The sequence below is a fragment of the Ceratotherium simum genome, chromosome 33, assembly GCF_057802395.1.
Source record: "Ceratotherium simum simum isolate JZ-2026a chromosome 33, ASM5780239v1, whole genome shotgun sequence".
NCBI classification, from domain to species: domain Eukaryota; kingdom Metazoa; phylum Chordata; class Mammalia; order Perissodactyla; family Rhinocerotidae; genus Ceratotherium; species Ceratotherium simum.
Genome location: NC_141932.1, coordinates 8,737,442 through 8,751,288, shown reverse-complemented (window position 1 = coordinate 8,751,288; position 13,847 = coordinate 8,737,442). Strand labels below are relative to the sequence as shown.

At 42.0% G+C, this 13,847-nt stretch overlaps 1 protein-coding gene across 1 annotated transcript; it reads left to right on the top strand.

Moving 5' to 3' along the window:
* The first annotated feature begins 541 nt into the window (after nucleotides 1-541).
* On the top strand, nucleotides 542-1,502 carry LOC101394678 (vomeronasal type-1 receptor 4-like). Its single transcript, XM_087422074.1, has one exon. It carries the CDS (start codon nucleotides 557-559, stop codon nucleotides 1,490-1,492), a length of 936 nt encoding a protein of 311 aa, XP_087278200.1. The 5' UTR covers nucleotides 542-556; the 3' UTR covers nucleotides 1,493-1,502.
* The last annotated feature ends 12,345 nt before the right edge of the window (nucleotides 1,503-13,847 follow it).

Sequence of the window (13,847 nt, the reverse complement as noted above, 5' to 3'; positions counted from 1 at the left end):
ATATTTCTTTCTGTGTGTGTGTGTGTGTGTCTGTTTTGATGAGAAAGAGCCTTAATTTTAATATAATATGAAGTCATTTGATCCATATGGTTAATACATTCTATGTTGTTTAGGACATATTTTCTTATTATGAGATCATAGAAATAGTTTTGTTTATTTATGAAAATAGATTAAATCTTTAACATTTAGATCAAAAACCAGTGTTGACTGGTTTTATGATGTGGGTCGTGATTAAGACTTTTCTTTTTTCCAATATGGCTAGCAAATTTCAGCTTATTCTGGAAACGTTGTGTTATACTTTCTTTCCATTTGCTCTCACTTCTCATTGCTTTCTCAGGTTAAAACCACTTCATCCTGAGTGCTGACTTTTCCCTGAAATATACTGGTTCTCTCTCCATCTCTTCCTGTCTTGTGAAGCCTTGGCAATCAAACAGGAGCACACAATGCAAGTTGCTCCAGATGACCAAAAACTTCAATAAGGCTTTTGGCTCAGAGGAATGACTGTTGCCATAATATAAAGGAAAATGTGTTGAATGACAGAATAGCCTACAGGGACATGACAATAGCAATTATCTTCTTGGCACAGACTATAGTTGGAATTCTGGGCAATTTCTCTCTTCTTTACCATTATCTCTTCCTTTACCACACGGGATGCAGGTTGAAGGCCACAGATTTGATTCTCAAGCACCTGACTATATCCAACACTTTGATCATTCTCTCTAAAGGAGTCTCTCAGACAATGGAAGATTTTGGGCTGAAATATTTTGTCAATGATTTTGGATGCGATCTTCTTTTGTATGTTGACAGAGTTGGCAGGACTGTTTCCATTGGCACCACATGCCTCTTGAGTGTGTTCCAGACCATCATGATCAGCCCCATGAATTCCTATTGCAAGGATCTTAAAGTCAAAGTCCCAAGGTACATTGGCTTATCAATTTCCCTCTGCTGGATCCTGTTCATGTTTGTAAATTTAACTTTCCCTATGTATGCACTGTATGTGTCTAACAAATGGAGCATGAAAAATATGACAAAGAAAAGAGATTTTGGATACTGTTTTGCTATAGATCCTGAGATAACCACAGGTTCAATATATGTAGCATTAATAGTATTTCCTGAAGTTTCATTTTCTGTGATCATAATTTGGGCCAGTGGTTCCATGATTTTTACCCTGTACAGGCACAAGCAGCGGGTCCAACACATTCACAGGAAAAACATTTCCCACAGATCCTCCCCTGAGTCTAGAGCCACCCAAAGCATCCTTATTCTCCTGATCACCTTTGTATCTTTTCAAACCCTCTCCTCCATCTTTAACCTTTGTATTTCTCTAATTTATAAGCCTAATAGGTGGCTGGTGAAAACTGCTTCCCTAATATCTGGGTGTTTTCCAACTGTGAGCCCCTTTCTGCTCATGAGCCGTGACTGTACTGTATCCAGCCTCTTCTCTGCGTGGATAAGGAAAACAAAATTTCCTAGTCTTACTGGAAAAATGTAAATTGTATGCTTTGCACAATTCAGTTCTTTATTCACTCATCACGCTCAAAAAGGCAATATAGAATCTAGAGAGAAGGCACGTGTTTTTCTAAGAAAGACCCTATGTGTCTTGTCATTTCATCAGCTTCTTGACTATGGGACATATGTTGGAATAGTGGTGGTGAATAAAGCAGATTTGCCTCATTTTGATGACAAGTATCATGATGAGTGTAGTCTTAACTGAATTCTGCTTGAGACAAGAATGAATTTGGGCCTAGCCTCTGAATGAGATGATTCAGAGTGGTTGACCAAGTGGTGTACTTAAAGAATATTAGGCACAATGAACAAAGCTAGGATTGAGTGTTGGATATTATTGCGAGACATTACTCCATGGGTTTCCAAAGTATATGCATGTCTTCTTGTAAGTAGCACGGCCAGCTTTTATTCTGAATTGTATTTCATAGAAGTTTGTGTAAAAAAAAAAAAAAAAAAAGAACATTGGAATATAGGAATTGTGTCACCTTTTGGGCAGAGAACAGATTTTTTTGCTGTACAGGAAAATGAAAGGCCACAGCTAATGAATATCATTGCCCGAGGTGACACAAATTTTGGAAGTTCGAGAAGAAAGTTAAGCCTGAGAGGTCCCGTGTTCCTCAAGAAACATTAAGAGAAGTACTGAGGGCCGGACCCGTGGCTTAGCGGTTAAGTGCACGCGCTCCGCTACTGGCGGCCCCAGTTCGGATCCCAGGCGCGCACCGACGCACCGCTTCTCCAGCCATGCTGAGGCCGCATCCCACGTACAGCAACTGGAAGAATGTGCAGCTATGACATACAACTATCCACTGGGGCTTTGGGGGAAAAAAAAAAGGAGGAGGATTGGCAATAGATGTTAGCTCAGATCCAGTCTTCCTCAGCAAAAAGAGGAGAATTAGCACAGATGTTAGCTCAGGGCTGATCTTCCTCAAAAAAAAAAAAAAAAAGAGAGAGAAGTACTGAGACATAGTGGAAAACCTTCAAAAGTTACAGGAGGATCAGGGTCAACAATGGATCTGGTAACCACAACATGCTCTCTTGCTCTATGAATGCTACTTGGCAATGTACTAAGGAAGTCATTCCTTAAAATTCACCTGGCTGGTGAGTAGGAGCTAAAAATGGAGTTAAAGCCCCAGAGCCAGCTTCAAAGTTGTCCCACTACAACGCCCCTGCCTCATAACACTTGGCTTTTATTGTCTCCTGCCCCATATCCAGATTGTGGTGGTAGAAATATACGAGTTACCACATGCTATATAGCCTATTGGAGGGTAGAGGGAACAGCCAGGTGTAGTTATATCCCTCTGCCCCAAATATGGAGGCACGAAAGATCCTGGAGAAGAGTTTAACCCCTACTGCACAGACAGATGATCCTAGAAAATTGAAATCAGGAGAATATTAAGGGAAGAATGCAGAACTAGGATCTCCCATTCCAGATGGAAGAATCCACCTGCGTCATGCAAACATGTAGCAGAAAACATTGTGAGCAAGATAATCCATTCCTTGGAATGGAAAGGGCAAGCTCTTTTGAAACTTAAACTAGAAGAAAGGGTAGGCATATGTATCAGTCACTTCACCTCAGGAAAGAAATCACAGGAAATTATTTTACAAAAAGCCAAGCCAGTGTCAGACTCTGACAAAGTCCAAATCCACTTAAAATCAGAACTTTCCTCATGAACAGTAGAGACACTGAAACTCAGGAGAGCAAGACAGTCATTAGCCCTGTGGAGGATCAGAATTGGCCACCCCAAAATGTGTCTCTTTGCCTTGGCTTGATTATTTTTAAGAAGAAAAGACTGTGGAAGAAACTTTGGCCTTCCCCCTAGCTGTCTAAAAGAATTAAAGATAACAGGCCTTTGTCCAGTACAGGCCATCAGCATGAATAACTCTGTGTATCTGCAGACTGTGAGGGTCCTTGCTAAGCCCATCCTTATCAAAGTTCTGTTTACCAAACATTTGCTTTTCCATTTCCATGTGAATTGCCTTCCTCCTCTTTGAAGTCCCAAACCACTACCCTCAACATCTTCCTTTGTCTTTAGCTGAAAATGCTATTTAAGATAACAACCTCAGCCAGAACGCTGAGTTGCTCAGTTTTCCTGAGTCTCTACCATGTATACATGTTATAAAGCCTTGTTTGATTTTAATCCTGTTACTCTTTTTCATGTCAATTTAATTCATAGCCCAGCCAGATGGACCTAAATTGGGTAGAGGAAATCTCTTCCACCCCTACAGCCCAATCCTAGAGAAGAAACTGGAGTTTAGGCATAAACTGCATGCATGGGAGGAGGATCAGCTCTAGGAGTGGCTCCAGGCCCAGAGAGAGGCCGTGAATGTACGTGTTAGTGACTAGAAGTTATGAACAATGGACACTGATAAGGGCTTCATTCAACACCCAGAGAACCACCTCAGACAGTCAGAGATTTAACTTCCAAATACGTTCTCTCTCTCTCCTTCTTGTGTCATCCCCAAGGCTTCACAGGAAACCTGGAGTTGATTAGGCCAATCTAGGAACAGAGATGCAGCAAAGAGAAGAAGAGGTAAAGTCATTCTGAAAAGGAAATAGAGAGACCCACAGTAACTCTGATTTGGTTTGTTTTGCTTTTTCTGACCAACTCTTTGTTCTAATTCTGTTTTAGTAGACTCCGCACCTCTCTTTTTGGTATCCTTTCATCACAGGACCTATTATATTTACCGTATTTCTTTATTTTCTAGACTCTTAGAGATCTGACATTTGTGACCTTGATGACTAGGGAGTTACTGCCTCTCTCATGAGTAGCCAATTTTAGAAAGAGAAAAGGACTTGACAAAGGCATCCCTTTCGTATGCAGCCTAACCAATATGGAGCTCACACTCCTAACCATCTCCTTATCCAATTTTCACACTCCAAGCCTGTTTTTTCACTGCCCTAAAACAACCCAGGATCAACTATCAATTAGAGACAGTTTCTGTGCCCCAAGGTCCATGGGAATTATTCATACCAGCCAATTGTAAGCTGTCTGTCCTGTCTCGACTTTCCCCAGGAAACCCCAACAAAGGCTCTGGCCTAGGCTTTGCCTCCTCTCCTGCTTCTTTCTCCTTATTAATACATGATACTTTCCCTGTGTCCCTGCATGGTATATGGGACCTTCTTCTCAGAAAATATAAGTAATAAAAGTCATCTTTCTCAATGGAATAGAATCGAAAGCCCAGAAATAAACCCACACATCTATGGACAGCTAATCTTCAACAAAGGAGCCAAGAGCATAAAATGAAGACAGGAACGTCTCTTCAACAAATGGTGTTGGGGAAACTGGACAGCCACATGCAAAAAAATGAAAGTAGACCATTTCCTTACCCCATACGCAAAAATTAACTCAAAATGGATTAAAGACTTGAATGTAAGACCTGAAACTATGAAACTTCTAGAAGAAAGCATAGGCAATATGCTCTTTGACATCGGTCTTAGTAACATATTTTCAAGCCCCATGTCTGACCGGACAAGAGAAACAATAAACAAATGGGACTACATCAAACTAAAATCTTCTGCACAGCAAAGGAAACCATCAACAAAATGAAAAGACACCCTAACAATTGGGAGAAGATATTTGCAAACCATACATCTGATAAGGGCTTAATCTCCAAAATATATAAAGAACTCATGCATCTCAACAACAAAAAAACTAACAACCCAATTAAAAAATTGGCTAAAGACCCGAACAGACATTTCTCCAAAGAAGATATACAGATGGCCAACAGGCACATGAAAAGATGTTCAACATCATTAACTATCAGGGAAATGCAAATCAAAACTACAATGAGATATCACCTCATGCCCGTCAGAATGGCTATAATTAACAAGACAGGACACAACAAGTGTTGGAGAGGACGTGGAGAGAAGGGAATTCTCATACACTGCTGGTGGGAGTGCAAACTGGTGCAGCCACTACGGAAAACAGCATGGAGGTTCCTCAAGAAATTACAGATAGAGCTACCATACAGTCCAGCTATTCCACTGCTGGGTATCTATCCAAAGAACATGAAAACACCAATGCGTAAAGATACATGCGCCCCTGTGTTCATTGCAGCATCATTCACAATAGCCAAGACTTGGAAGCAGCCAAGTGTCCATCAAGGGACGAATGGATAAAGAAGATGTGGTGTATATACACAATGGAATACTACTCAGCCATAAGAAATGATGAAGTCCAGCCATTTGTGACAACATGGATGGACAGTGAGCGTATTATGCAAAGTGAAATAAGTCAGAGGGAGAAGGGCAAATACCATATGATCTCACTCATTAAGTAGTAGAGAATAACAACAACAAACAAACACATAGAGACAGAGACTGGATTGGTGATTACGAGAGGGGAAGCGGGGAGGATGGATGGCGAAAGGGATAATTAGGCACATGTGTGTGGTGATGGATTGTAATTAGTATTTGGGTGGTAAACATGAGAATATGATGTAATCCATGCAGAAATAGTTGTATAATGATGTACACCTGAAATTTACACAGTGTTATAAACCAATGTTACCACAATAAAAAAAATTTTTTTTAATTAAAAAAAAAGAAGTAGCAAGAGCAGGAAAAAAAAGTCATCTTTCAGCAGCATTAGTCGCTCTGTGTTGTCACTCAGTCACTTTTATAAATTAAGACACAGTCACAAAACACTCTCCATGACAACAAATAGCAGACTGGTTTAGATGTGGTAAATACAAAAGCACAGGGATTTTACAGGAAGGTGAGGAGAATGCCCTTTGCGGGGAAAGACTAGTAGTTTTAGATTCTAAAAGCATTCAGGAACTAGAATACAAGGTCGAAAAGTCTAAGACCATAATATAAAGGCTCACACATGTGAAGTGTTTTCTATTTATCAAGTGCTTTCACAGGCAGAATGGCCCATGGGACTCACAATACACCTGTGAGGAATGCAGGCAACATGCCATCTAACCAGAAGATTCTGAGAATTAGCCAGGTTGCCAATATGTCCAAACTCAGGACCAGAAACTTCTGTTTCCAAAACCAACCAATAGTCCTCTCACTACATCTCAACAGACCCTGTAGCGGAGAAAACCCTTTGCTGCCTCCATTATCCTTTTATTCTCATAGATGGGACACTATATTTTAGGAGAAGTGTCCCAGGACCTGCTCTCTTCCTACAACCTCCTTCCAAGGACTCAGCTATCTGAAGGCTCAAGCTCCCAAATCTGACATCCTCAGAGACTGGGGACCTGGGACCCCATAGAAAGAAGAGATTAAGAGTAACCCTTGAAGGTCCCAGGATTGAATAGGCAGATCCTTACCTCTTGTATTAGTTTGCTACAGCTGCTGTAACAAAATAGAACAGATTCCTTGGCTTAAACACCAAAATTTATTTCCTCACATTTCTGGTGACTAGAAGTCCAAGATGAAGGTGTGGACAGGTTTGGTTTCTTCTGAGGTCTCTCCCCTTGGCTTGCAGATGCCCATCTTCTCGCTATGTCCTTCATGGTCTTTCCTCTGTGCCCACACAGGTCTAGTATCTCTCTGTGTCCAACTTTTTGCTTACTATAAAAACACCAATCATATTGGATAAAACTAACCCTATTGGCCTAATTTTAATTTATTCACCTTCTTAAAGGCCCTATCTCCAAATACAAACACTTTCTGAAATACTGGGGTTCAACATATAAATTCGGATTCAACATATAAATTCATGGTGAGGACCATTGACCCCTTAACTCCCAGCACTCTGAATTCTCCAAATTCATGTGCTTCTCACATACAAAATACAATTGCCCTGATCCCAGAATCCAAAAGGCTTAACCTATTCTAGCATCAACTATAAGGCCCAAATCTCATCTAAATATTATCTAAATCGAGTGTGGGTTAGACTCGAGATATGATTCATCCTCTGACAAAATCCCTCTCCAGCTGTGAACCAGTGAAATCAGACAATTTGTCTGCTTCTAAAATACTACTGTCAGAAAGGCATAAAATATTCATTCCCATTCCAAAAAGAGAAATTGAAAGAAGAAAGAAGTCATGGTTTCCAAGCAGGTCTACCCCTACAGGGCAAATGCCATTGCACTTTAAGTCTCATCTATTATCCTCTTTGGCTGGATGTTTGTCCTCTGGGCCCACAGGGGTGGCAGCCCTATCTTTTGTTCCCTTGGAGCAATAGTGATACCCCCAACATCCTGGGCCGCAGCCCTGTACCCAAAGCCTAGCCCATGAGGCAGATGCAGCCTTGCTGTTCTCTGAATCACCTTCAGAGTCATACTTCCATTTATTGAAAAATAACACATTTGCAACAAGATAGTTCTACCGTCCCATTCTGTACAATCCCAGAAATCCAATAGACTTCCTGCTGAGGTGGGGCCCAAGAAAAAAAGTGCTGCAATCTGCACTTGGGTAGCATTAGGATTCTCGGTGAGTGGTTCAGGGTCCCAGGTTGGTGGAGAGACCAGGTTACCGCTGCTGATTCTAGGCTGGGAGGGGACAGAATGTAACATGAGAACTTTGGCAACACATAGGGTTTGGGGAGACAGGACTTGTAATGGAACAGGCGCTTTAGGAGGCATTCTGTGTTGCAGAGTTTGTTGATGTGAGTGGCACAGCCAGGCAGGTGTCTGGGCGCAGACCCAAGTGTTGCCTGGGAAAGGGGCATGTGGCCAGGAGCAAAGCACGTGGCTTTCAGGACAAAACTTCCATGTAGCAACCCTGAGGGCTCAGGCCCAGCCACCAACAGCAGTAGATAGGGCCTCACAGCTTCTGCGCACATGCCTGAATGTGTCATCCCTGCCTCTGGGCCACCTGTGCCTGGTGCCTGTCCTAGCTTCCACCGATAATAGAAAAACTCATAACCTGTGCCTCTGAGGTGATGCACTAAGAAGGTACCACCATCATCTGTGTGTAGCAGTTCTACTCAAATGTTGTACCTGAGTCTAAGGGTGAGGGACAAAATGAGATAAATCCACAGTGAAGGACATTCTGTAAACAATGGGTGTGCATTCTTCAACATTGTCAGTATCACTGAAGACAAAGTTATGGTAACTGATCTAGATTAAAGAAACTAAAAAGTCAGACACCCAAATGCAATCCTTGTACCACGCCTAGATCCTAGATTTATGAAGACATTGTTGTATCACTGGGGGTGTCTGTACACAGACTGTCTATTAAATGGACTGTCTAATGTTTATTTGTTAATTGTAACAGTTGTACTGTGTTATATTGTAGAATGACCCTCATATTAGGGGATCCAAGATTAGACTGGTGGCAAGTTCGGTGTCTGCTGAGGGTCGTTTTCCTGGTTTTCAGACTGCTACCATCATCCTGTATCTTAATGGCAAAGAGAGAGAACTCTCGTCTCTTGTAAGGGGACACTAATCCCCACCTAAGAGCTCCACTCTCATAACCTCATCTACACCTGATCACCTCTCAAAGGCCTCTCATGACCTCATCTACACCTGATCACCTCCCAAAGGCCTCACCTCAAAATTCCATCATATTGGGGATTAGAGCTTCAGCATATGAATTTGAAGGACACAAGTATTCAGTCCATAGCAGTAAATATGCACCCACAGTGAGAAGTGAGAATGCAATCACAGTGGTTCAGCCTTCCTCTACCTCAGGCCATCAAGATATTCCACATATGCACAAATCAACATGACCACTGATCCACATTCCTTAATGTCTGTGGCAGAGGGCATTCACTCTTTAAATGTGTATAGAGGGACTGCCTCAATAAAGATGACTCATTAATGATCTCTATCAAATAATTTGTCATATTTCAGTGAACAGGCTAAATCTATTTATACCAACAATAAAATATCCCCTTCATAGATTCCTGATTGAGGACAGCAGTTTGATTGGAATATAAGTCCAGTATGACAACGTTTCTGCAAAACTTTGAAACAGGAAAAAATATGTTAATAGACTGTTTGTGTGACTGAAATATAGTAGAAAATATATACTGGTCTCTACTCCTGGTTCCTGACAGAGGGCTCTTGAAGACCTTGTAATTTTCTTGGTGATAAGAGCATTAGGAGGGGCTGACTCGGTGGTGTAGTGATTAGGTTTGTGTGCTTCACTTTGGCGGCCCGGGGTTTGCAGGTTCAGATTCCTGAAGTAGACTTACACGCCGCTCATCGAGCCATGCTGTGGCAGCATCCCACACACGAAAAGTGGAGGAAGATTGGCACAGATGCTGGCTCAGGGCCAATCTTCCTCACACCCCCACCAAGAAAAAAAGAGCATTAGGAGAGTCTTTTGTTCTAATATTTGGGTTTATAAGCCCTGGTTCCTGCCACAGGGCTTCTGAAACTTGTAATTTCCTGGGTGATAGGGGTTTCTTTTCTTCTTATAAAGTGACTCTTGGTGGACTCATGAATGGCCTGGGGATGAGGACTGGTCACAAGAAAGACCAAGCCAGGATTAGAAGCTTGGAATTTTCACCCCAGCCTCCCCATTCTCCTGAAAAGGGAGAAAAGCTGAAAACAGAGTTAACAATTGATCATGCCTACAGGATGAAACCTTTATAAAAATCCCAATAGTGTGGTGTTCAAAGAGTTTCCAGGTTGGTGAACACATCCATGCCAGGAGGGTGACGCAACCCAACTCCACAGGGACTGAAGCCCCTACTCTGGAGACCCTCCCAGACCTCCCTTTTGTGTCTCTTCACCTGGCTGTTTGTATCCTTTAACACAGTGTTTAATAAACTGGCAAGCTTAAATATTTCCCTGAAGTCTGTGAGTCGTTCTACGCAAATTAATTGAACCCAAGGAGGGAGTCACTGATACCTTTGATTTTTAGCCAAGTAAGACAGAAGTTGTGGGTAACTTGTGGACAATTACTACATGTAATTGGCATCTGAAGTGGGGTGGGAGCAGTTTCTTAGCCCATGAGATTTGACACTATCTTCGGGAAGATAGTGTTAGAATTGAATTAAATTGCACAACAGCCTGCTGATGGCCAGATGTGGGGAAAAATCTCCACACATTTGGTGACCAAAAGTGTCACACTGAAGTGTTCTGTGTAAAAGTAAAGGAGACTCACAGGAAAGAACCACAGAGTAGAGAACTGTGTTCTTCTCTACATAGAAGAAGAAAAAACTGAGTTTTTCCTATACAGTGATTTTTTTCATTTTTGTGCAAGTGCAGGTAAAATATCAGATATACGCTGACACTACATAAAAAGTAGGATACATCTAAACTTTCGGAAAATTGTGACTGCCAGAGATCAAAATGGTATCAGTTGTGCAGTAATTCATTGTGTAAACATTTTTCACTAAGTGTGTTTCTATGTCTGCAGATTTCTATTTTTGCTGAAACACTTCCATGAATTGAGCACCTGAAAACAATATACATTTGTTTTCTCACAGATGAACAGGTCAGAAAGCTGATATCAAGTTGTCCACTGTTGTAGTCTCTTAAGTGGAGCCTGGGGCAGAATTGCTTCCAGGTTGAATCATGTTGTTGGCAGAATACATTTCCTTAGAGGATTCGAATGAGGCTCCCTCCATCTTGAAAGCCACCATTAGCAAATTGAATCCCCTTTGGGTTTTGAATCTCTTCCTTCTTTCTACTCTATTTGACTTTTGTTCTTAAAGGATCATGTGATTGCATTGGACCCACTTTGATAATCCAGGAGAATCTCCTATCTGAGTCTGTTAGGGATGCTATAACAAGAATATCAGACTGAGTAGGTAAACAACAAACATTGATTTCTCACCTTTCTAGAAGCTGGGAAGTTCATAGATCAAGGTGCTGGCAGATTCCATGTCTCTTGAGATAAGTCATCCTGGTTTGCTGATGGCCCTTTATTCCTCATACCCTTAGGTGGTGAGAGAGACAGAAAGCAAGTTTTCTCCTGTAGCTTCTTATAAGAGCAGTAATCCCATTCATGAGGGCTCCACCATGTGACAGAATTACCTCCAAAAGCCCCATCTTCTAATACCATCACATTAGGGGTTAGAATTTCAATGTAAGAATTTTGGAGGGACACAAACATTTGGTCCACAACATTAACTGATGATTAGTAACCATAATTACAACTTCAAAGTCACTTTTGCCATGTAATGTAATATAACGAAGGTAGTAACACCAGGGAATGGAGATCTGCCTACATCACTATGAGACCAGTCAAATTTTGCAATGAAAAATAAATAGTTTAATTGTTATCAATATGAACAAAACTGTTACCAGAAGTTACCTCTTAGAATGGTTTCATACAAAGGAAAAACATTACTTACAATATTTCAGTTCTGTTTTGTTATGTGTTATGTCTTATAGAAAGGTGGTGTTACATTTTAGAAATACTACAATAAATAAAGGGACTTTCATCAAGTCAGTCTCGGGTCAAAAAAATTCTTTAAGACATAAGTATTTGGAGGGGATCAGGTCTCTCGCCAACACTGAATGCCCAGCACCAGTAAACAAGCTCTCCTGCCAGACCGCACTGTGGTCACACCTTCTACCTTCAATTCTATTATAAGAGAGAAATAGTGGTGGAGTGTTGTTCCCTCAAAGTTCTCCCTGAGGTCCTACAGTATGAAAAATTTTAAGGTTTGCAGAGATATTTTATATGAGCAAAATTTTTGTATCGTGGGCTGAATGGGGAAACAATCCATGAGTACGTTATGAGTCCGATGTAAATGAGGGAATTATTGAATGGAGGAAAGAATTAATGATTTCCAATGTGCCCTTGCCACCTCCATCCCCTTATAATTGATACTGCCTCACTCTCCGCCTCTATCGACCATGACCTCCATTCCACTCCTATTTAGATCTTTAACCATTCCTTGATCCAGCACCATCACTCTCCAATCCCTGGACCTGCACCTGTGCCCTCCCACTACAACCTGACTTCTACACCTCCATAGGCCAGCTCTGTCCTGCACCTACTTTGCACTCCATCTCATTATCCTCTCCTTCCCCCTCACTCCCAGGAACCTCAGCCCAACACTCTGTGCCTTCCACCACCTCCACATCATCCTTCCCCCTTGAGCTATATTTGCCCCCATCCCAGTGAACTCAGTCCAATTCCATGTACTATTGGCCTTTCCCTCAAAATCCCAGCCTTCAAATATTGAGTGCCATTAGCTCCTCTTGTCCCCAGTTCATACCCACATATTTCCCCTTTTTCTTGCTGCTTTAGCCATCCTCAAGACTAGTTTCTCCCAGATGAATTCATCTTCTAAAACCATGATGTCTTCCTGCATCCATTACCCCCCTGCAAGACTCCAGCTACACTTCCCACCCTCTGTCTCTGCCTTGGAGCATTCACTTGCAGGACATCCATACACCAACAATGTATTGCAGTATATTTGTATTATTTTTATTTTTTTTAATGCTCTTTTGACCCAATTTTGAGGCTTTTGCTACAGCATGGTCACTTCCCCAACTGGAGAAACTGATTAAGTCCACCCCCAAAACATTTCCCTAATTAGGTTCTCACACATTGAGCTACTAGGAACACACCCATGTTGCCCCAGGTCCAGGTACCAAAAAACAGGCGACATCCTCTACACCCTAAAGCCAGTGGAATTATCCAAATCAGCCAATTCACAGAGTGCCTGCGAAACCTAGCTAACTCCACCCACTTGCCCTATATAAGCTACCCCTACAGCTCCAGAATGCATTACCCCCTTGGAAGCCCTGTGTGGTCTGCCTGGCATCCTTCTCTGGGGTGGAGGTCTAAGTAACAGAGTTCTGCCTTTCTTGTATTCAAGTATTAGCGTGTTGTGTCCCACCACCTAAGGAATCTTTAAATCTTACCAAACATATATGCTTTCTCCCACTGTGTTTTTTAACCCCTTGTGGACAGGAACTCTTTTGTACCTTTTACCCACCCCGACCTTGACTCGCATCTGCCCACTGTCCCCACATACCATTACCCTCTTTGTTCCCATGCCCTCTGTACCCTTTATCCCCACAGAGCCCAACATGTGCTACACCCTTCACTTCTTTGCACAGTGCACTTTAACCATACTGCACCCTTTAACCCCCATGTGCATTTTACTCCCTCAGTACCCTCTATCCTCCCACACACTTTATCCCCCCAAGCTCCCATTCACTTTGTGCCCTCATCTTACTTTAGACTCCCTTCCCCTGTGTCCCCTCTCATCCTTTCTCCTCTTTCACACCCATTCCCAGTCATCCCCACACACTCCAACATTCTCAACACATCCTTTACCTCAAGAGCCAAAGCTCTCAGCACCTTTTGAATGCTGTGAAATTAAATTATTATCCTTGTGGTCTGTGTCATGTTGGAATGAGTATAAATGGCCAACATTTCTGTCTGTCGGGCATTCTGGGCTAGGACAGATGAACAATTTTCCACATATGAACACATGGTTGAAATACTAACCCACCTGGTGACTATG